The sequence below is a fragment of the Triturus cristatus genome, chromosome 6, assembly GCF_964204655.1.
Source record: "Triturus cristatus chromosome 6, aTriCri1.1, whole genome shotgun sequence".
Classification (NCBI taxonomy): Eukaryota; Metazoa; Chordata; class Amphibia; order Caudata; family Salamandridae; genus Triturus; species Triturus cristatus.
The window spans coordinates 25,103,393-25,126,790 of record NC_140589.1 but is presented as its reverse complement, the minus strand read 5'-3'; the positions used below and the strand labels follow the sequence as shown (position 1 = coordinate 25,126,790).

The following is a 23,398-nucleotide window of genomic DNA, read 5'->3' as shown; positions in this document are numbered from 1 at the left end:
TTTGGCAACAGTGGCACAAAATTCACTACAGTCTTTTCAGTTCAGCACCTTCCAAAAGTCCATGGAGAGAAGCAGATGCTCTAAGAAGGTGCTTCCCATGAGAGAATAGAAGCGTTGTCGTTTTTCATTGGCACCTATGGAAAGTCTTATTTAGATTTGTTTCCTTCACAAAGAAATCTTAAATGCCAGCTTTACTTATTCGGTTACCCAGGTCCAGGGTCGCTGGAGGAAGCACTGTCGCGGAACGTCCCTGGGATTACAATAATCAATGAGTAAGATCCATGCTGATTCTAATTGACTGTAACCGGTGAAAGAAATGTGGTACCCGGATCTGCTCCAGTTATCTGTTGTATCTCTGATGGGTCTCCCTGGCATTTAAATCCAGGGACGCCTGCAGAAAAATCATTATATATGTTAGATGGGAACCGAACACAAAGTCCTACGTTGAGAGGTGAAAGATGTCATGGAATCCAGACAGCTGAGGGTCTTCTGTGCTCATGTCAGTATTGGGAAGCTTATCATGAAACAATGAATCCCTAAGTAGATGGTGGAATGCATTAAAAGTGAGTTATTAGAAGGCCAACAAAGCACTTATGGGGCATCTTGGAGCCCATGCTGCTGTTTGCTGTACCTCTTCAATTTGCAGTACTGCATCTTGGAGTTGAGTACTCACATTTGAATCCTTGGATTCCAGTGGATCAAGAACCCCTCCAGATTCTTGTTGTCAAATCAAAACATACAATCCCCTGTACAACATCTAACACATGTGGACAGAGGCTCAAACCTTGGAAGCCGTAGGACTTGAGAAGCGTAGTGAGATTCTGAAGGTAGAACTCAAAGGATGTAAAGGGGTCAGAGATGCTCCACTAACCCTTGTTGGAAAAGTCAACAATAACTAAAGGGGCAGGAACAGCAGTTGTCTCCTCAGTGGCAGAATTTTCAAAGACAGAAATGACTGAGGGGCAAACATCCTTAGCAGCTGTCCACGGCCATGTGTAAAGCTCCCCATCTGACCAATGAATGGAAGGGGCAGTCGTGCTTCCACCTGCAGTACCACAGCTGAGGCTCTCCAGCCTCTGGCACCAGCCTAAGACCACCATGTTCTTGAGTGTGGTGGCGGTGCGGTTGTATGGGGTCTCGAGGGGATGTTGGCGCTTTCCTGCTGTACTGTTGCATTCTGTGCCCGTGTGCCACAGCCTCAGAGATGGATTGTATACACCATCCAGGTATGCAGGTATACAAGCCTGTGTGCTTCCTCCCAGCCTTGGAGAAGCCCTGGGCTCGGGGGTCACCAGAGGAGATTGTAATCCCCTCCCCCCACGCAGTGTTGGTGGGGGGCTGCTCAGGAGACCGCAGGATTCTGTTCAACATGTACAATGTCACTGGGGACAGCAGAGAGACAGGCCAGCTTTGAGTTGACGCCGATCACAATTCATGGCTTGGAGCTCGCCTCTATGCTACAGTTCCTTGACAGAGTCGCTGACCCCAGCTTATCTCCCCATGGGGGTGTAGTTGTGGGTCCAAGGCGACAGAACTCTGCTGGACGCTCATATGGGGCCATGGCTAAGGAAAGATGCCCCGCAGGAAGGAATGAAACCAAACTCCAATTGGAGGACGTTTTGGAAGTGCCAAAGATCCCTACCAGATTTTTATAACTGGTTATGTCACCTCATTTTACTCTAATGCGCTATTTTAAACGTTTGTTTGTACCTGTTTGTCTGTGTAGCACTTCTCATGTAAATTGCCTTATGCAGTGCATCACTGTTCTTTTGTAAAACACTCAGGTACCCATTGGGTATAGTTCGCGCTATATAAAACGGCAAACATAAATAAGATGACACAGAGCGCATTTCCAGCCAATTCTCTTTCTGGCAGGGGACAACAAGCAACAACTGGATGTGAGAAATTGTAAGGAGACCAGGTACAAGATGAAATGCCTTTCTATTCCACCCATCATTCCACTAAGGGTGCCTAGACTTCTATACCAGCTGCTACAGCAAGTGTAAGTCCTCATTCCGGACAGTGGAGTGGACTGGGCGTCTCATTGCCAAAAGAATTAAGTCTTTGTTCCCTCTAGTTATTGGTAAAGAAACTGCGGCCTACTCTCAAAGGTGAATTTACACTTGAGTAAATCTATTGAGTAAATTTAGTCTTACGCTTTGTACTACTTTTACCTATTCACCATTTCCGGGTGTAAATTTACTGCAAAGTGTAGACTTACTATTCTCCACCCCCTGAAACAGGGGATGGTGGCACATTTAGAAGTGTAAAGTTACTACTAATAACTTTTCACAGCTAGGCGGAGATATCTGCCTCTAGAGTGTAGACGGAGGTATCTGCCACTACGGTGGAGATCGCCCACAGTAAATTATAGGGAAACTTTAAAATGGTAAAAGTGTACTAAATTAAACTTTAAAAAACTTTAAAAAATACTAATCATATTATTATCTTAAATATTAATGTGAAAAAATGTTACATATTCATTTTCAATGTAGAAGAAAATAAAAATGCTAAAGAAATATTAACTTAATTTTAAATTAAATATTTAATTTACTTAAATATATTAAATGTAAATTATTTTTACACATTTATTTTACAAAATCCCAACTAATGCAAAATGTTTATATTTATTTATTATGCGGCAAACATTTCTAAAAGTTATGTTAAGAATTTATTTCAAATATTGTTTTTCTTTAAATGTTAGTTTTTTAATTAAAAATGTAATAAAATAGTTTATAATAAAATAATATAAATTAAAAAAAATATTGTAAAATTGTTTCCTATGGGCTATTTTAAGCCTCTACCGCCAATATTTTCTATGGGAGGGTGTTGCAGTACTAGTGGTTGGTCATGTTTGGGGCTGGACTTTCTCCCGGTGGGAGCTGAAGCACATTTACAACTGTTTTGGGTCCTTTTTGCCTTTAGAGGTGCTGTTTGTGAATAGGAATGTGCTTACATTTTTGTGGGTGGGTGCATGCTCCTCCCTAAACCCCTCCTGTAAGAAGGGCGACCACCAGTGGCAACGGAATCTCACGAGTACCTATCAGAGTAAGGCTCTCCGATAAAGAGCTCCTTCAAGGGCCGAGTTGGGCTCTGCAGCACCCACCCAACTAGGAGTTGACCCAATGATGTAGCATGCCTCTTTGGTGGGTGAGGGACCACGCATCCTATTTAGGATGTCCCCTGTGACCCCTAACTAGTCCTTAAACCAGTAATCATATTATGGGACCCGCATGAAGGAACTGCACACTGGTTTGTGAATGATTTTTGACTGGGAGGATGTGTGCTGGACCGTGACAATTCCTTTCCCTCCTCCTTTTTTCATTTCCTACATGAGAATCTCTTCTCTGCAGATGATGACGTAGTCACACCCCACCCTGAGACGCTCACATCAAAAGGAATGGGGTGCTCTCTGCCGAAGGAAAATGGTCTTTTGTAGAAAAGCTGTACCCTATAAATGTGCAAGAGCTCAGAGCAATTCACCTGGACCTCCCTACATCATCCGTTCTCCAGAAAGACCACACAACTACAAAGCCTTCCCTCGACAAGCAGATGGGATCTACATCCAACGTACTGTCAAGGGAAGCACAGCCAAATGAGACATGTTCCTGCCGGACAGCACCCGTCTGATGTCTTCTGGGAATTTATGTGAGACCTTGTGTGCCGAAGTAACAGGAGTGATGCTTTTCCATCTCTCACCAGCTTCACCAGTAACCATATACACAGATATATATATATATGGGGATATGAGGGCCAGTGGTAGACGTAGGGCACCACCACTCTGACTTCTTATTTCTGTAGGTGAAGGAGGCAGCTGCGGTCCATGCAGGTAAGATCGGTGGGGTTGTAGTGCCGGGTGGGGGGGATTTGGACAGACGACCACAAGTGAAAATTAAATAATTAATATTTCCTCATCTTCTGTCGAAATCTCCCCCCACCCGGCCCTACCGCTCTTACCTGCACGGGCCACGGCTGGAAGGAGGATGTAAAAGACAAAGAGAAATCTTAAGTAACTTTTCTTCAAGAGTCTTAAACATAACTGTAATTGTGAATGGATATATCTGAGCACTGTCTCTGTGTAGCCAACTATCTGCACTTTGACATTAAACTGGTAACTCGTGAAGACTAAGCACATGAACAATAAGTACCTCAAATATACATATGCACTAGGACTTCTCCCTATGTCTTGAATGGCTACCTCCAAAGTTTAGGAATAACCTCTGACTTTTGATCTCAAAGAAAAGCATGAAAGGAATATGCTCTTGAAGAACATCTCAAGGAGTGTATTGGAGAACGTGACCTTCTAGAGCACCTGGAATGACGCATGTGATGTCTGTCTTGGTTTATAGACTGCGACCTCAGAGGACAACATGATCTTCAACTAGGAGTCTTGGATCTCCTTGGTCACCTGAGCCAGGAACAGTGAGTGGTCCTGATGATGGGGCTGCTGGAGGTGTCCCTGTAAACGGGGTGACTGGAGAAGCGGGTCTTGACAGGGAAGTCCCAGTGGTGCAGTCGACTGTGGAGGTGACCGAGCTCTCAAGCAAGTCCATCCCCATAATAGTGGCTGGAATGGATGCAGGCAGTGAGTTCTCAAGAATCTGAAATCAGTGGCAACCTAAGAATTTCAACTTGTAAATCAATCCTGCAGGGTGGTGCAGAGCGACTGATGATGAAGTATGCCTCGACATTGAGTGGTGCCTCAATGTCATTGACCCCCTCGATGTCTAAACTCTTTCCTTCTTCAACGTCAGATGCCTCCTTCATGGGAACCCAGCCATCGATGGTGAGCAAGCCCCCATGTCATGGATCTCGACGTCAGGCAGGAGCAGCACCATTTTGCGTGAAGATGGTCCTTTTGGATATCCCTCTTGAGGAGTCATCAGAGATGGAAATTTGATCAATGGAAGAAGGTCCCCATCTCGTCACTCTACTGGACGTCCTGTCCAGGGAGAGATTCTTGAGGCCTGCGCTCTGCCTCCTGAAGTCCATGAAGCCAGATGATTTCTCTGTCCTTTGGATGGGGAATGGGTCTCATGAAGGCATTTAATACACAGATGATGAGAATCTTTTTGCTACCACATGAAGTGACTTCACTATTAAGGAAGAAAATGTTCCGAACCAGGAAATGATAGCAAAGCCCTCCACGTCCTTCGTGGGCATTGAGTAAAGTTCTTTCAACTGTGGGTTGGAAAGATTTCCAGAGGAAAACAAACCAAAGAAGATCAGCACAGTGCTCTAGGATGCTGCCGCCAGGAGCCAGAAGGAAGAACTGCAGCATGAGCAGAGCATGATGGGAAACTGAGGGATTTGGATTCCTTAAAGCTGCAGTGTCAGATTTACAGCCTAGAGTGGTTGTAGCCTGTATGGCTCTATGTCCCTGGCTTTTCCCTTCATTTCCTTTCAAAAGAAAAAAGTTTGCAAAACAGGTTTTTTTCTTGTCACCCAGTTCTCTTGGTCTGGTCACTTTTATACTTTTTAATTGGTTATTGGTCTTAAGAAAATAAATTAAATTGGTTAATATAACTTTCTACTAAGCTGCTAGATTAGTTTGTGTATCATTGAGAAGAAAAGGCTTTTCTAACGAAAAGCAAAAATAATGTATATTTTTTAAAAGAGTTGCAGGAGCCAGCGTGTGAGCGCAGGTCCAGTGCTCATGATTATGAACAGAGATTCCCAGAAAGAGAAATACAATTCCTCAAACCCTCTGAAAAAAAATTAAACTGCCAATTATTAGCAAAACAGGAAATAGTTAGTCACTTGCTGCATCCTGTCATGGGATTGGAGACAGGAAAGGAGAGGCTGATGGGAGAGAGAGGAAAAGAAACACTTGGGACAATAATCCAAGGTCAGTAGAGTTGCTGAGTGAAGCTTGCCTAATATGTCTGCATCCTTTCTATAGATCCCTGCAGATGCACCTCCTGGAGATACTGTTCCATACACAGTGGTACAGCCTGCCTTACCGCGTCTCTTCGATGTCCTTTACTGTGTCCGGCAGCCGCACGTTGAGAGTCTCAGGGAGGCAAAAAGCCACCAAGCCACAGACGATGGCCACCAGGCAGTAGATGAGCTGCGGCAGGACCTTCCAAACTTCATCCAACAGCAGGATCAAGGGAGCCAGAGACACCCCGATGCGGGCGAGGAACGAGTTGTACCCGATGCCGTTCTGCCTGGAAGAAGACAGTGAAAGAAAGGTCTGAAGCACAGGATACCAGAGCAGCAGCTCTCACATGTACGCACTTGAATATTATCACCACCATTCCAGTTTTGTGTTCCGAAGGATGGATACTTCCTCCTAAAGGTGCCTCGTGCAAACCTTGCGCAAAATCACAAATAAGAAAAGCTCTTGGGATTGCAAGAGCATCACACATATCCCCATGGTATGTAGGCTTAGGTTAAAAACAATTATTATTGAGCAACACTCACAATGCTATGGTACAACCATGACCTAGGCAAACACCCCCTTCCCCGCCAATAGCCCCGTATTACACACACCTCCTGGCAAAACATAGAAGGATCTTTTGGGGTTCCCCAATTCTTCATCTTAGGGTAGAGACCGACCAACATTCCCAAACCAGCCCCATCAATAGAAGTCCAGAGCTCTCAGAGTCTGAGGTCTCAGTGGACTATTTTCAACCTTTGTCGGGCCTCTGTCAATGGTTGCAATACGGTCTTACACTGCCAGTGAACATCATCTTTCCATTGCCAATGGCATTCACATTTTGGAATAACATCTGAGCCATGTGAGGGGCTCGGGGCCTTATTATGAGTCCCGCGATCCATAGGACCACCGAATCAGTGGTGGCAGTCGGACCACCGCCACTCTGTGTGACCACCCTAGCGGAGCCCCCTGCTGGATCTGGGCCAAGAGGTGCATGGGGGGGGACGTATTTGGACCCCCACATCCTGCACAGTGTATGTATGCCACACCGTGCAGGAAAGTACAGTCAGCGGTCTCACTGCACCAGTCTGCATTATAGCCTCTTCATTGAGGCCTCCAGACCACCACAATCAGACTGCCGCAATAATGCCCGTCAGACCAGGATTTAATTCCTGATCTGGCGGGCGGTCGCACAATGGGTTTAGCGATGTGACGGTGGAGGACCGCCGCCGCTGTAGGACTGTAGGACTGCAAAACTCACAATCATGCCCTTGGTTTTCTTCCAGTTGACTGCGACTACTTATTTGTAGCTACTATTAATCGGTGGCTTATTAGCCCTCCTCCTGCCCTCATCATTGCTTATGCCGTATTGTCATGGCAAAGATTTGTCAAGCACTATAACATCTTTTCACAGGATGTGTCATATATTGTATTTGTCACAATAAGCTAGAGCAAAATGTTAAAAACAGAAATGTTCAGGCTCTGGAGTTTATTATCAGAGTTTTGTCTGCTAGCCCAGAAGGTACATCATTTCAAATAGCCAGACATGCAATGTCAGAAAGAAGATTAGAGGATACTTGTGGATAGGAGCGGGGAGGGACGATGGATGCACTGTGTAACGGAAAAGGTTCAGGTGCAGTTTCCGTTAAAAAGGCATTTTTTGATTTGCTTATAACTTTTGGCACCATGAACGTATCTGAACAGATTCGGTGATCTCTTGGCGTAGACAGCTAAGACGCTGGGGGGCTTATTTACAAGAGGTGTAAACCTGGGGCAGCCCCAAAACCTTACGCCTCCCCAGAGCAGGCGTAACGAGGAAAAATATTTTTATTTCTCCTCGTTTTTTCCTCTTTCCATGTATGCTACATTCTGCTGCACACATAGAAAGAGGAAAATGACCCTTGAGATTGTTTTTGTGCAGGAAGGTGCGCCTTCCTGCACCAAAACAATCCTGCAAGTAAAGGAGGCACCCTGAACCCTGGTGCAAGGGGGCCTGCGTTGCTGCTTAGCATCAAATTGTGTGCCAGCGCAGCGGGAAAGGACAGGAGTGCACAGTATTGCATAAATACGGTGCATTCCTGCCCTTTCACATTGGCATAGGGCAGCACAGCAAGACTTGTGGCGTTGCCCTACGCCAATCCCTCATAAATGAGGCCCTGGATGTCAACCCTTGTGCAGATCTATGCTCGCACCTACATACAAACAACAGAATTATACCACACTTGGTATGACAGCACAACTTTACTCCCAAAGCATGCTTTTGTTGTTTTGCTGCTAGTGGTTTTTCGGGCGAGCTTCGGGGGGCCCTCCAGCACTGTGCACGGGTAGCGGGCCCCTGGCCTTAGAGGTTAGGGGCCACCTCCATATACTTTGCAGGGGGGCCCTCTCAAGTTTCGTTACGCCCCTGCATTTCATGCCCTTAGTGTCAGGCTGTTCCTCAAATGCAAGGTATGTTTCTGATGGGCCAAGTGTGGAAATGCAGGATGCTACAACCCATGCTGTTAGTTATTGATTTTCACAATTCCTTTGAATCTCTGTTTTGAGGCTCTGCTAAACATGTTTCAAGGCATAAATACTCCAGCTCAACTCTAAACGTCTGTCTTTTCTCAGCAACTCTGACTCCCTTGACGTGATTTCACCTTTTTGCATTTCTGATTGTGTACAATATTTTTGGCTTCCTATTTTAAGTGAGTTCCCACATAAATCACCTTTTGATAAAGCTCTCTGAGAATTGAGAGGGGGTATGAATGGCCATCCTTAAACTCACCTTTTTGGTTAATTTCCCAAAATGCATGGCTTTCCTTCATACTCACATTTGAGTGTTATCAAAAAATCAGGGGAAGTTACTTGCTCCAAGTATCACATGTTTTTCTACAAACTACACACACTATATATTTCTGTGACCAGACACGGAGAGGTTATTCGCTTTTGTTATTACAGACGTTTATACAAGCCACAACTGCTATATATCTCTGTGACCAAACAAGTATGGGGGAGATAACAGTAGCTGTCATTTATAGCTTGAACTTCAATACACCAAGTGTTGGAAAGTCATCCTGTGCCCTGGGCACCCCCTAACTTTTTGCTGACTGATGCTGGTGGTAACTGACTCTGACTGAACCTGGGCTCTGCCTAACCAGGCCTAGAGCCAGTGCTATGCTGAAAGACACTTAGAATACAGTACAAACACCTACATACACTAAGGTACACTATGGGTTGGGGTAACTGTGATTGACATGGCCTACCCTATAAGGCCCTAGTACATAATAGGGCAGGGGAATTGAAACTACCTATCAGTCCCTAGTATATAATAGGGCATGGCAGTTTAGAGGCCAGCAGCCCTTTCCGCACTTGCATGTGTGCACTGCTGAAGCCTGAGGTCAGTTTAAAAGTGACTCTGTGTTGCATGACTGCTTTTAAAATGTAAATTGTGCCCAAACTCGACTTTGGTGTTACAAATGGTTGACCTACAAAGTTTGGGCATATTAGGTACCCCCAGGGTCTCCCATGGGTGTCCCAGGGGTGGGGAATTGGGTATTTATAAGGAGGAGCCTTATAAAATGTGTTTTATATGCCCTTAAGTTAAATTGCACATTTCACTAACCACATTGTGATAAAGTGCTGCCCAAAATCGACTTTGGTGGTAGGAGCACTGTGGAGGGAGGATCTGCAATATTGTTACATATTCAGAACCCTTAAAGACTCCCCTAGGTGTTCCTGGGGTGGGGGTCCTGTAGATATATGTAGAGTACTTATAAAATATGTTTTTATAAGCCCTGGTGCTGGAAAAATGTCCAAGTCATTTTCCCCATTTTAAATCCCATGCCACATAGGTTAACATGGCAAGAAGTTATTAACTGCTAACTCTTGATAGGCTAAAAATACCACTCAAAGACTTCCTAGAATGGTATTAATAAATCCAACAATATGATATTGTAGAATTCCTCCTAAAATGTACAGAGAAGAAGTTATAAGACGTTCTTGTTTGTAAGCCCAGATTCAACCTTCCAATGGTCTGTCCTGATTGGTCAGAGTTAAGTGGATTAGCCAGTCTTCTTTGAATAGGTGATTAAGAGCCCCTGGGGTTAACCAGCTATGCTGGTAGGGCAGTGTTCTGTTAAACAGGAATGCCAGGGCAGGGGAGGAGTCGAAAACAATGGACTTCAAGGGAAGGGAAGACACCAGTGTCATTTACAACTCTACTCTTGTGACCCCAGCCAGATGCTAGGATTAAGGAAAGAATGAGCCGATGCAAGGGGGAGAGACTGTGGAGATTACCCATCCTAGGGGTGTGTTTAGCCAGCTCTTCTCTCCCTGCTGGAAATTCAGCCATTATGAATTTGGAAGAATTCCCTGCAGCCCAATGGACAGGAGGGACCTCCTGGTTGACCCAGAGAAATTAAAATAAGTATCTGAAAAGGGCAGAGCCCCTTAGATCTGCTGCTTGAAATTCAAGAAAGCAAGACGGGCCATGCTGGAAGTTTGATGTGTATTCCTAAGGCCTGCACTCCGAAGACTCCACCATCTGAAACTACAGCCTGTGGATTACCTTGCTGTAAAAAGGACTAAAGAGTGGATGCCATGCAAGCTACAGGTTAACAGAGCTCACCTGGATCACCACCAAAGAACCTCAACCTGGAGAACTACCAGTGGATTTGTAAAGGTTTTGTCCAAGTGGATTGTGGGAACTGAAGTCCTCAACTTTTAAGGACCATCTTGGAGATTCCAGACCCTTGGAGTGAGTTTGACACACTTTGGGACCCTTTGGGGAACTTCAAGAAGAAGTTCCAGGAGTTTGGAGAACTTTGGAGCAACTTTGGAAAAAAGCTCCATAAGGGGACCGACTCAACCTGGCCAGCCAAGCCGCCTGCCTTCAACTGTGAGCTGGCCAGCCATCCAGATTCATCCCGCTAAAAAGCTCTGTAGGTCCGACTTCCAGAATTTGACCGGGAGTAGATGAAATCCGAGGCCGGCGAACCCTCACCGAATCTGGCCTCTTTAAGAGCATCGAAGGACTCCGCGAAGAAAAGCTCCAGAAACGTTTCTAGGGCCAAACGTAAAAACTGTGACCAAGACCCACCACTAGGGGTAGCAGAGTAGGGCTCCATTGAGGTTGGCCTGAAACTTTGACTTTGACCCGGTCTATCGTGACCAGATGTCCCAATAAGCCACTATTGGTTTCTATGTACTAGAAATTGCTAAATCTTTCAAAATTTATTTCTCCAGTTCCCTACATTGGACGTTTGTTGTTTTGGTGTCATTTTAAAGATACAAATATTTCCTTTTGTTATAAATTGGTGTTGGATTTTTATTGTGCATTGTGTCTTAATTATTTACTGAATTGGTGTTTTTAGATGCTTTACATACCTGTCTTTGAAGTTAAGACTGCCTGCTCGCAGCCAAGCTACCAAGTGTTGGGCATGGAAATATTTTTCTAGGACCTATTCTGAGCCCTAGACTGTGTTAGTGGCCTTATTGCCAGTGGCAGACCTACATTTGCCCCTACCAATAATCCACTTTCCAACACCAAGGTACCAATGCAAGCCTTGTCACCAATTTGTCTTCTTTCCCATTTAAATTAATTATTTTCTGATTTCCAGGATCACTGTACTTTCGAAAATATTTGCAATTTACACAAAGAAACCCTTTATGAATATAGAATTGTAGCTGTTTTTCAGAAACTTAAGAGTTTTTTTGGTTTACCCATGTTTCACATCTGTTCCCCCACAAATAGCAAGCATGTGGATACCATAAAATGAGAAAACATTGACCACCAGGCACAAAAGGGAACATGGTAAATAAATCTGCTTCTACCTGTTTCTGAAAGCCGGGAAGATGGCTATCCTAGTAGAGTAAACCCTTTACTGATTGCATGGTAAATCACACACCAGAGGGACCTTTAGAACTCAAACGTACAGGGAAAAATTCATGTAAACTTGTCCTGTGTATCCTTTATGAAAAACGCTATGATGCCCTAAGTGTGAACAATTTCAAATGGCAACAAGCATTGGCAAAGTCAATAGATCTGAGTGTTTGCATGTCTGCAATACCTCAAGACAGTATTAGATGTCACTCATGAGTCAGAGGCAGGAGACTGAAGTCAGTAAGGATGCTGCAGTCCCTCAAGTTATTTCCAGATGTCCCTCTGATGCTGAAAGCACCTGTTTAAAAAGTCTATACAAAGGCTGAAGTACCTCAAGTCGTTACTACATGTCCCTCTCCATCACATACAATTGTGAAATGACCTTCACAAAGATGAAGGCGAGTGGCTTCAATGTAGACATTTACAGCTATACTTTGTTTCTACAGCATAACATCGTCAACAGTGTTATCACAATACTAAATATTGTCAAAAAAGTATTGAGGACACAAATATCGACTTTACCTACTTTCGATGTAAATTACAAAAATACTGACTTAAAAAACGATAGTGGATCAAATTATCATCATTAAATCGATACGCACATCAAATGTAAAATATTTAACATGATATTATTAAAATAAAATAGATTAAAATGCATCTTATATTTCAAAAAAGATATGCATAACATATTGAAAATATATAAATACATATAACTTAAAAACATAAAACAAATGATAAACTTTAAAATAACTTTAAAGCATAAACAAAATATGGAAATAATTAAAACTAATAAATAATAACATATAAAAGAATAAAACATACAAAGAATGAAAAATAAGATTCCAATATTACAATTTTGGATCATAAATAGTATAATGCTACAATTACATTGCCAACTAAAAGCATAACAAATAAGTACACCCACCAAAAATAAAACTGCTACAAAAACCAAATAGCATGCATTCTTTAAAAAATATAATGCTGTAAAATTAATTCTTAATACAAAAATAATAAAACATAATATGATTAATGAATATAAAAAGTATTAAAACAATTAAATAGTTTACATAATCAATATTCTAAATATCCAATAAACTGTTAAAAAAATGAATTAGAAAATGCTTTTTTAAATCACATACAAAATAACTTAGAATTTAAATATTTACATAGTTGATAATGAAATCAACAAATTGACATTTGTAAAGTAAATAAACTGTTTACAAACAATTATAAAGTATATATTGGAAAGGCTTGCCAACCTACTCCCCAATAGACCCAAAACCAACCATTAATGAAATTCAATCAAAATATAAAAGAAAATATACTAAAAAAAAGAAAAATAATTGATATTAAACACATAAAACAAAAATATTCTGTCTAACGATATTCTTGACTCCTCAATATTTTTGACACAATTGAACCTGTAGACAGCTTTGTTATGTAGTCAGTGAATACATAATTTCACACGCTGTATCAATCCATGTAATATTGCAGGGCATTCTTTAGCTGGAATTGGGAAAGGCCATATGCTGGTGAAGAATCCCAACTTTAACTGTAACAGCTATCAGGAACATGATTATACCGTTTGTGTTTTGATGTATCAATTTCTTAAATAAAAACTCATTTTAAAAAACGAATGTTGTTTTTTCCCTGGTACTTGTAAAAACTACAATCTGGAAGCACCTACTAGTGAGGTTGAAGGTGGCCACCTTGCAGCACCCAACCCAACGACAAACTTTTACTCAATAACAATCTGATTTGCCACCTCTTTTAGAACATGGTGGCCTACACAAAAAGGTTGGTCTATCGACTCTTGTTTAGGGAACAGCATTGGAAGGGCTAACCCAGGACTCTGAAGCCACCAAATGGGGTCTAGGGTTGATATTGTAGCCACGGCATGAAGAGTGTCCTTGGGCCCGATTCACAGAACTAACCTAAGACAAAATCCTAAACTTGCTACCATTTTGGTATTCACAGACTTCAAAGCTTGGGAACCAGGTTCGAGTCTCGGCAACGACGCTCAACATCCTTTGATTTTGGGCAAATCACTTAATCTCCCTGTGCCTAAAAAAAAAATTAATGTGTCCTTGTGTAATGAAACTGGTGCTATGAAAAGCGCTCTGATATCCGATATCTTCGGGTCTAGTTCGCGCGATATAAAACTCTAAAAAATGTTTTTAAAAATTACCATCCATTGGGGTAAGCCTCCAGATGTTTGAACGTTTCCAAACGTTGCTGCTTTAATCAAATGTTGACAAAAGGACCAGGTGAATGGGTATCACTTTAGTCAGTTTGTGTGAAATATTTTCGTAGCTTAAAAATACATAAGCCTTCTCAGAAGTGCCCGTCCAGTCTAGAAAGGCGTGCTTTTCGTTGGGTGAACTGCGGAATACAGACTGTGAGGGTGTCAGTGCTCTAAGAGCGATTGTGTTAGAAGTGAAGGCTTGGTACATTACATACATCCCCGCAGGTTCTCTTTAAAAGAGTCCAGGGGCACTGACAACCACCAGCTTGGAAAGACTGGGGGGGTGGCAGAGTACTTCCTCCATTCCTGCCATGTGCATTGTTAATGCAAAAGGCACACAGGTTGGAGTACCTGAGGTTAGTTCTAATCTACCTCAGTTACTACCTGTGAGGCAGAAAACACAGAAGAAGGGTTCGCTCTCCTAAAATATTAGGAATCGTGAGTTTAAATAAAATAAAACATGGCGGTGCTTACCTGAGGACGGTGGGGTAGAGCTCAGCAGTGTACAGCATGACTGCCGTGAAGGAAGATTCAGAGAAACCTTTCCCTATAATGGCGATTATTGTTCGCAGAACATCTTGAGCTGGAGATTGTAAAACAAAGGAGAGAGAGAAGGAGACAGAAGGAGACAATAAGAGAGAGAGTGAGAGAAAGAGAGAAGGCACAAACTATTCATGAGTTGCTAGGAAAATGGGTTGAACCATAATAACAAAGCTATGTGGTGAAAGAAGCATTGTATGATGGGAAAATTACCGGAAAGGATATTGCATGATGGGAACATGACCGGAAGGGACATTGCATGACGGGAACATGACACTAAGGGACATTGCATGATTGGAACATGACTGGAAGGGACATTGCATGATTCGAACATGACAAGAAGGGACATTGCATGATGGGAACATGACACGAAGGGACATTGCATGATTGGAACATGATCGTAAGGAACATTGCATGATGGGAACATGACTGTAAGGGACACTGCATGATTGGAACATGACTGGAAGGAACATTGCATGATGGGAACATGACCGTAAGGGACATTGCATGACGGGAACATGACTGTAAGGGACACTGCATGATTGGAACATGACTGGAAGGGACATTGCATGATTGGAACATGACTAGAAGGGAATTTGCATGATTGGAACATGAGTGAAATATGAGTGAAGCATGGCTTCAAACCATCACCAGAAGGTGTACCAAGAAAGACTTTCCGGAATATGTGATACCAGTGAAGGAGCCTATCAAGTATTCTCGATTCAAGAGTTTAATTCAGTAAAGATGGCAACATGTAGCATCTTTCAGTCTCAGAAACATTACCGGAAGGGACATTGCATGACTGGAACATGACTGGAAGGGACATTGCATGATGGGAACAGAACGGGAAGGGACAGTGCATGATGGGAACATGATTGGAGGAGACATTGCATGATGGGAACATAACGGGAAGGGACAGTGCATGATGGAAACATGACTGGAAAAGACATTGCATGACGGGAACATAACAGGAAGGGACATTGCATGATGGGAACATGACCAGAACGGACATTGCATGATGGGAACATGACTGGAAGGGACATTGTATGATGGGAACATAACTGGAAGAGGCATTGCATGACGAGAACATAACAGTAAGGGACATTGCATGATGGGAACATGACTGGAACGGACACTGCTTGATGGGAACATGACCCGAAGGGCCATTGCATGATAGGAACATGACCGGAAGGGACATTGCATGATGGGAACATGACCGGAAGGGACATTGCATGATGGGAACATGACTGGAAGGGACATTGCATGATGGGAACATAACGGGAAGGGACAGTGCATGATGGGAACATGATTGGAAGAGACATTGCATGATGGGAACATAACGGGAAGGGACAGTGCATGATGGGAACATGACCAGAATGGACATTGCATGATGGGAACATGACTGGAAGGGACATTGCATGATGGGAACATAACTGGAAGAGACATTGCATGACGGGAACATGACTGGAAGGGACATTGCATGATGGGAACATGACTGGAACGGACATTGCATGATGGAACATGACTGGAACAGACATTGCATGATGGGAACATGACCCGAAGGGACATTGCATGATAGGAACATGACCCGAAGGGACATTGCATGATGGGAACATGACCGGAAGGGACATTGCATGACGGGAACATGACCGTAAGGGACATTGCATGACGGGAACATGACTGTAAGGGACACTGCATGATTGGAACATGACTGGAAGGGACATTGCATGATTGGAACATGACTAGAAGGGAATTTGCATGATTGGAACATGAGTGAAATATGAGTGAAGCATGGCTTCAAACCATCACCAGAAGGTGTACCAAGAAAGACTTTCCGGAATATGTGATACCAGTGAAGGAGCCTATCAAGTATTCTCGATTCAAGAGTTTAATTCAGTAAAGATGGCAACATGTAGCATCTTTCAGTCTCAGAAACATTACCGGAAGGGACATTGCATGACTGGAACATGACTGGAAGGGACATTGCATGATGGGAACAGAACGGGAAGGGACAGTGCATGATGGGAACATGATTGGAGGAGACATTGCATGATGGGAACATAACGGGAAGGGACAGTGCATGATGGAAACATGACTGGAAAAGACATTGCATGACGGGAACATAACAGGAAGGGACATTGCATGATGGGAACATGACCAGAACGGACATTGCATGATGGGAACATGACTGGAAGGGACATTGTATGATGGGAACATAACTGGAAGAGGCATTGCATGACGAGAACATAACAGTAAGGGACATTGCATGATGGGAACATGACTGGAACGGACATTGCATGATGGGAACATGACCCGAAGGGACATTGCATGATAGGAACATGACCCGAAGGGACATTGCATGATGGGAACATGACCGGAAGGGACATTGCATGACGGGAACATGACTGGAAGGGACATTGCATGATGGGAACATGACTGGAACGGACATTGCATGATGGGAACATGACTGGAACGGACACTGCTTGATGGGAACATGACCCGAAGGGCCATTGCATGATAGGAACATGACCGGAAGGGACATTGCATGATGGGAACATGACCAGAAGGGACATTGCATGACGGGAACATGACTGGAAGGGACATTGCATGATGGGAACATAACGGGAAGGGACAGTGCATGATGGGAACATGATTGGAAGAGACATTGCATGATGGGAACATAACGGGAAGGGACAGTGCATGATGGGAACATGACCAGAATGGACATTGCATGATGGGAACATGACTGGAAGGGACATTGCATGATGGGAACATAACTGGAAGAGACATTGCATGACGGGAACATGACTGGAAGGGACATTGCATGATGGGAACATGACTGGAACGGACATTGCATGATGGAACATGACTGGAACGGACATTGCATGATGGGAACATGACCCGAAGGGACATTGCATGATAGGAACATGACCCGAAGGGACATTGCATGATGGGAGCATGACCGGAAGGGACATTGCATGACGGGAACATGACCGGAAGGGACATTGCATAATGGGAACATGACCGGAAGGGCATTGCATAATGGGAACATGACCGGAAGGGACATTGCATGACGGCAACATGACTGGAAGGGACATTGCATGATGGGAACATGACCGGAAGGGACATTGCATGATGGGAACATGACCGGAAGGGACATTGCATGATGGGAACATGATTGGGAAGGGACTTTGCATGATGGGAACATGACCGTACAGGACATTGCATGATGGGAACATGACCACAAGGGACATTGCATGATTGGAACATGACCGGAAGGGACATTGCATGACAGGAACATGACCGGAAGGGACATTGCATAATGGGAGCATGACTGGAAGGGACATTGCATGATGGGAACATGGCTAGAAAGGACATAGCATGATTGGAACAGGACTGGAAGGGACATTGCATGATGGGAACATGACTGGGAAGGTACATTGCATGATGGGAACATGACTGGGAAGGGACATTGCATGATGAGAACATGACCATAAGGGACATTGCATGATGGGAACATGACCGTAAGGGACATTGCATGACGGGACCATGACTGGAAGGGACATTGCATGATGGGAACATGACCGTACGGGACATTGCATGATGAGAGCAGGACCAGAAGGGACATTGCATGAGAGGAACATGACCGGAAGGGACATTGCATGACGGCAACATGACCGGAAGGGACATTGCATGATGGGAACATGACCGGAAGGGACATTGCATGATTGGAACATGACCGGAAGGGACATTGCATGATGGGAACATGATTGGGAAGGGACATTGCATGATGGGAACATGATTGGGAAGGGACATTGCATGATGGGAACATGACCGTACAGGACATTGCATGATGGGAACATGACCACAAGGGACATTGCATGATTGGAACATGACCGGAAGGGACATTGCATGACGGGAACATGACCGGAAGGGACATTGCATAATGGGAACATGGCTGGAAAGGACATAGCATGATTGGAACAGGACTGGAAGGGACATTGCATGATGGGAACATGACTGGGAAGGGACATTGCATGATTGGAACATGACTGGGAAGGGACATTGCATGATGGGGGACATTGCATGATGGGAACATGACCATAAGGGACATTGCATGATGGGAACATGACCGTAAGGGACATTGCATGACGGGACCATGACCGTAAGGGACATTGCATGATGGGAACATGACCGTAAGGGACATTGCATGATGGGACCATGACTGGAAGGGACATTGCATGATGGGAACATGACCGTAAGGGACATTGCATGACGGGAACATGACACTAAGGGACATTGCATGATTGGAACATGACTGGAAGGGACATTGCATGATTCGAACATGACAAGAAGGGACATTGCATGATGGGAACATGACACGAAGGGACATTGCATGATTGGAACATGATCGTAAGGAACATTGCATGATGGGAACATGACCGTAAGGGACATTGCATGACGGGAACATGACTGTAAGGGACACTGCATGATTGGAACATGACTGGAAGGGACATTGCATGATGGGAACATGACTGGAAGAGACATTGCAATCTGGTAAGACATTGCATGATTGGAACATGACTAGAAGGGAATTTGCATGATTGGAACATGAGTGAAATATGAGTGAAGCATGGCTTCAAACCATCACCAGGAGGTGTACCAAGAAAGACTTTCAGGAATATGTGATACCAGTGAAGGAGCCTATCAAGTATTCTCGATTCAAGAGTGTAATTCAGTAAAGATGGCAACATGTAGCATCTTTCAGCCTCAGAAACATTACCCAGACACCACATAACCTTAGAAGAAAGTCTATACCATGGGTGAGTTTTAGCCCTGGGTGCAGAAACATTGTCAGCTCTGATCCAGCATTAACATAGCCCCAGAGAGAGCTGTGCCTATATTATTAACTAAACATACATCATTAGGCCTTCAATATATGTATACACATTCTTATGTATCCTAAACCCTTCAATGATTAACTGCAATGATGCCTGTATGTGACTTCAGTCGGTTAATCATCATCATAGAAACCTCTAATATGATTGGCGCTCATCATATATCTCAATTTTCATCTAATCGGGCTAATAACTAACTGATATGAAGCGATCAGAAATGCCAATATATGAAAGCAATCTATTCATGCATCTCATTCAACCATTTTCATCCCATATAGCTCCTATTAATTTTTCTTTACCCCAAACACTCACTAGGCGTATGGGTATTTTTCACAGGCATACAGTAATAATCAGATGGTTCTTTTATTCCATGTCTATCCCCATTTAGCCTTATGTCAAAGCCAATATCATCAAATAAACATTTACAAATTAATTGAGCAGCTCATCAGGTCAGCAATGTCTAATGCAGTAGACCTCATGTGAGGGATGATACACGCAGAAGAATGTATTCAACAGGAATGCTACGTCATGGTTCATGTAATTTTCATGCAAATCATGGATATGCTGATTATTCTCTAACTTCCACTGCCATTCCCCGAAACAACAAATAACACCATCATAAATGCGTACTCAGCTCCTCATCCCAGTTCAGTCCTATATGGTGCATACTTTCTAGCGAGATTAGTATACTCTGATTCAAGTCTGTGTAGCATCGCTTCCCTGTCACCGCCTCAGATGTCTGCCCTTACCGGGTCGATTCCATAACAGACTAATGAATCAGGGTCACATCCACACTCCTGCTGAACATGACGTGCCAAAGGAATGAACAAGTCCCTAATTGTTATTGCATGCGTGTTTCAAAAATCTCCTTTTTAATTGCAATCGTGCTGCCTGCATATGTACTTCCACTTACATTTAAACATTGATAAAAAATACATAAAAATACCTGTTATTTTTCTAAATTGGTCCTGAGTGTCTCATTTATTCTCTCTGTGAGTACAACAAATGCATTAACACTACCTTCTGATAAGCCTAAACTGCTCACCCACACTACCACAAAAGTGAGCGTTTGGGAAGCTGGATGTAAGCACTGTAGACTAATAAGGGTCATCTGGACTTTCTACATAGTGTACCTTGTTTTGGTACCCTACATAAAATGCCAGCTCCCTATATTGTGGAGCTAAGCGCTGCTCTAAATTAAAATGTAAACGTGCCGGTACCCATTATCCCGGAGTGCCTGATTGATACTGGGAAGTACCGGTACTCTCCCTTTTAAATCACTGCACCCCTGAAGAACCACACGATTATTGAAAGGGGGTCAGGGTAATAGGGTGTAGGCATGTAGGAGGCTGACTCTCTATGGAGTGCACTAAAATGAAGTGCACTGTGCAGAGAGTCCAGTGAGTCCCTCCTTGGTTCACAGAGGCATAAATAGATCACACTAACGCTCCATTTGTGGTACTGTGGGTGAGCAGTTAGGCTTAGCAGAGGGCAGTGCTAAGCACTTATATACTCACAGAGGCAATAAGTGAGACACACTCCAGAATAAATCTGACACCAACTTGCAAAAATAACACTGATTTTAATATCATTTTAAAGACCAAGAAATTCATTCACAGATAAGTACTTTCTTAGATATGAATTTTCAAAGTTCGGAAAATAACACACTGTTGTGCGCAATTACGCACCATGAAAGTCTATGGAAAAATACACATAAATGTGTATAAAATCGTACAGTCAGTTTTAGGGGGTTCACCTGTGAGGTTTAGGTGAGCAGCAGGCCACGGTCCAATGTTCCACCAGCGGTTCGCCAGGAGTGTCCCGGATTCGGCCGGGGGCAGAGTGCTGAGGTTGTTGGTAGATGGTGTGCTACAAAGGAAATGGCCACCTCAAAACAGGCTGCACAAGGGGACTTACAGGTAAGTCCTGGGGATCCCAAACAAGGGATCAGGTTGCAAAGGCCTCAGGACCACGGGAGGACAGCTGGTTCGTCGGTACCCACGCCTACAGAGCAGGTAGGTCCGCCGAGCTCTGTGCGTCAAGATGGTCGTCGCGGTCATGGGCATGCAGGTTGCAAGGATGATTCTGGGACAGCTGGGCTATTCAGAGAGTAGGTCTCGGTGGTCTTGATGGGTGCCTGCTTCCTGGGCAGCTGGAGTGAGGATTAGATTCTTCATCTCAGTGTTGGCTGCAGGTGGTCTGGTACCTCGGGTATTGCGATGGCATGGATCTGGTAGATCCTGGTGTCCTCTCATGTGGTGGAGGGGACAGATCTGACCCTCCGGATCTGGCGTACCACTTTTGGTTCGGTTGCTGTGTTGCTGGGGAGTGGCAAGTCAGGCTCTGTGGGTTCGGTGCCTGCTGCTGCAGGGGAGTAGTTCCTCTACTCCAAGGGAGTTCTCTGGTGATTTACGAAGGGCTGAAGGTGCTCCAGGGTTCTTGGAGGCCTCACAGCAGCAGGACGAGTCAGCACACCAAGTCCTTAGAGGCAACAGGCAGGGTTTCGTGCCAAAATTCTACAACAGGTACTCTGTTCTCGGGTCAGCAGCTCTTCTTTGTCCGTTTTCTTCTTAGGTCTATTGAATCTGAAGTTCAAGGCATAGGGGTGCCACCTAAATACTACATTAAGGAGCATTAAAGGGAGTGACAGGTAGCAGCCAAAGGGCTATCAACCTCTACCTTTAGGGTGTCTACACCCTCTTTGTGACCACTTCTCAGACAGGTTAATCCCTTCCATTCCCAGATACAGTAATTGAAAAAGTGGGGTCCACATCACCTGCCCCACCTTAAGGGTGGTGCTAGCTGAATGTGGGCACACTGCCTGTCCTCCTGCCAAAAGCGGAGCAGGACAGGGGGGGTGGCATCCTCCACTAACTGAATAGTGGAGAAGTGTGGTTCAATGGTTAGAGCGGCAGACCCTGATGCAGAGGTCTGGCCCGGACCAGGGCCCAATTGTCCACGGACTCGATAATTCTCGCTTCGGTGCCCACTCTAAGCACGAGTTCACACTATGCAGCTCTGGGCAACAAGCTTGCTTAATCTCCACAACGGCCCCCCCGCGGCGGGATGCCTGGCTTTCACCTTGGGGATGCCCAGTACGGGTTATCTCACAGGGAAAAACCAGGACGGGTTCCCAATGCAAGCGCCAAGATGCCCAAGGGTGAGTTGAGCGCTATATAAGAACAGATAATAATAATAATAATTCCCGCCTCGGTGGGTCTTGGGCTCAATTTCCCCGGACCAGATAATTCTCGCCTCGGTGCCTATTCTAATCATGGGTCACACTTTGCAACTCTGGGCAATAGCTTGCTTAATCTCCACAACGGCCCCAACAGCGCTAGGATGCCTGGCTTCACCTTGGGGGTGCCCAGGAGTGGGCACTTCACAGGGAAAGGCCAGGAAGGGTTCCACAGCGGTATGTGCACAGCGCCTGAGAGACCCTTTCGGGGGTGTGCGGAGCGCTATATAAATGCACTACATTTACATTTACAATATTCCTGGGTTGCATTTCAAAGGCGGCATCGCCTTTATACCTTCATGCCTTGGAATTCCATTACGGCCTGCAGGAGGTGTGAAGTCCCAAGCCTTTGAGAGCGCTGGCTCTCACCCCATGGGGCCATAAACATGTCTGGCGGTGGCAGGCTGGCTAAGACTACTCAAGGACCACACCAGTGTTCTGTAGAATTTCAGGGGCGCCTCTAAGGTTCCCTCTGTGTGTATTTATTAATAAATCCATCACTGGCATCAGTTGGATTTTTTAAGACGAGATCTTTGCTACCAAACATAGGTACAGTGAAGCCGTCATGTTGCTGGGGAAGTCGTAATGACAGGTATCGAGCCCATGTTCTCTCTATGGCTTCGCTGTGCACTTACAATATCCAAGAACGGACTCAGATATTGTTGGTTCATATCTGCTTAGGCAGACATTGCCACACATGTGATATAGTGCATTCTGCCTTAGGGCAGTAAGG

The 23,398-nt window shown here is 44.4% G+C and overlaps 1 protein-coding gene across 1 annotated transcript in view; it reads right to left on the bottom strand.

Moving 5' to 3' along the window:
• Positions 1-23,398, bottom strand: part of LOC146813668 (solute carrier family 22 member 7-like) — a 249,057-nt gene that overhangs the window by 12,204 nt on the left and 213,455 nt on the right. Inside the window, exons 9-10 of the mRNA XM_085610166.1 lie at positions 14,464-14,572; positions 5,964-6,170 (exon numbers count right to left, since the gene is read on the bottom strand). Coding sequence (XP_085466292.1) covers positions 5,964-6,170; positions 14,464-14,572 — 316 coding nt within the window. The remainder of the gene's footprint in view (positions 1-5,963; positions 6,171-14,463; positions 14,573-23,398) is intronic.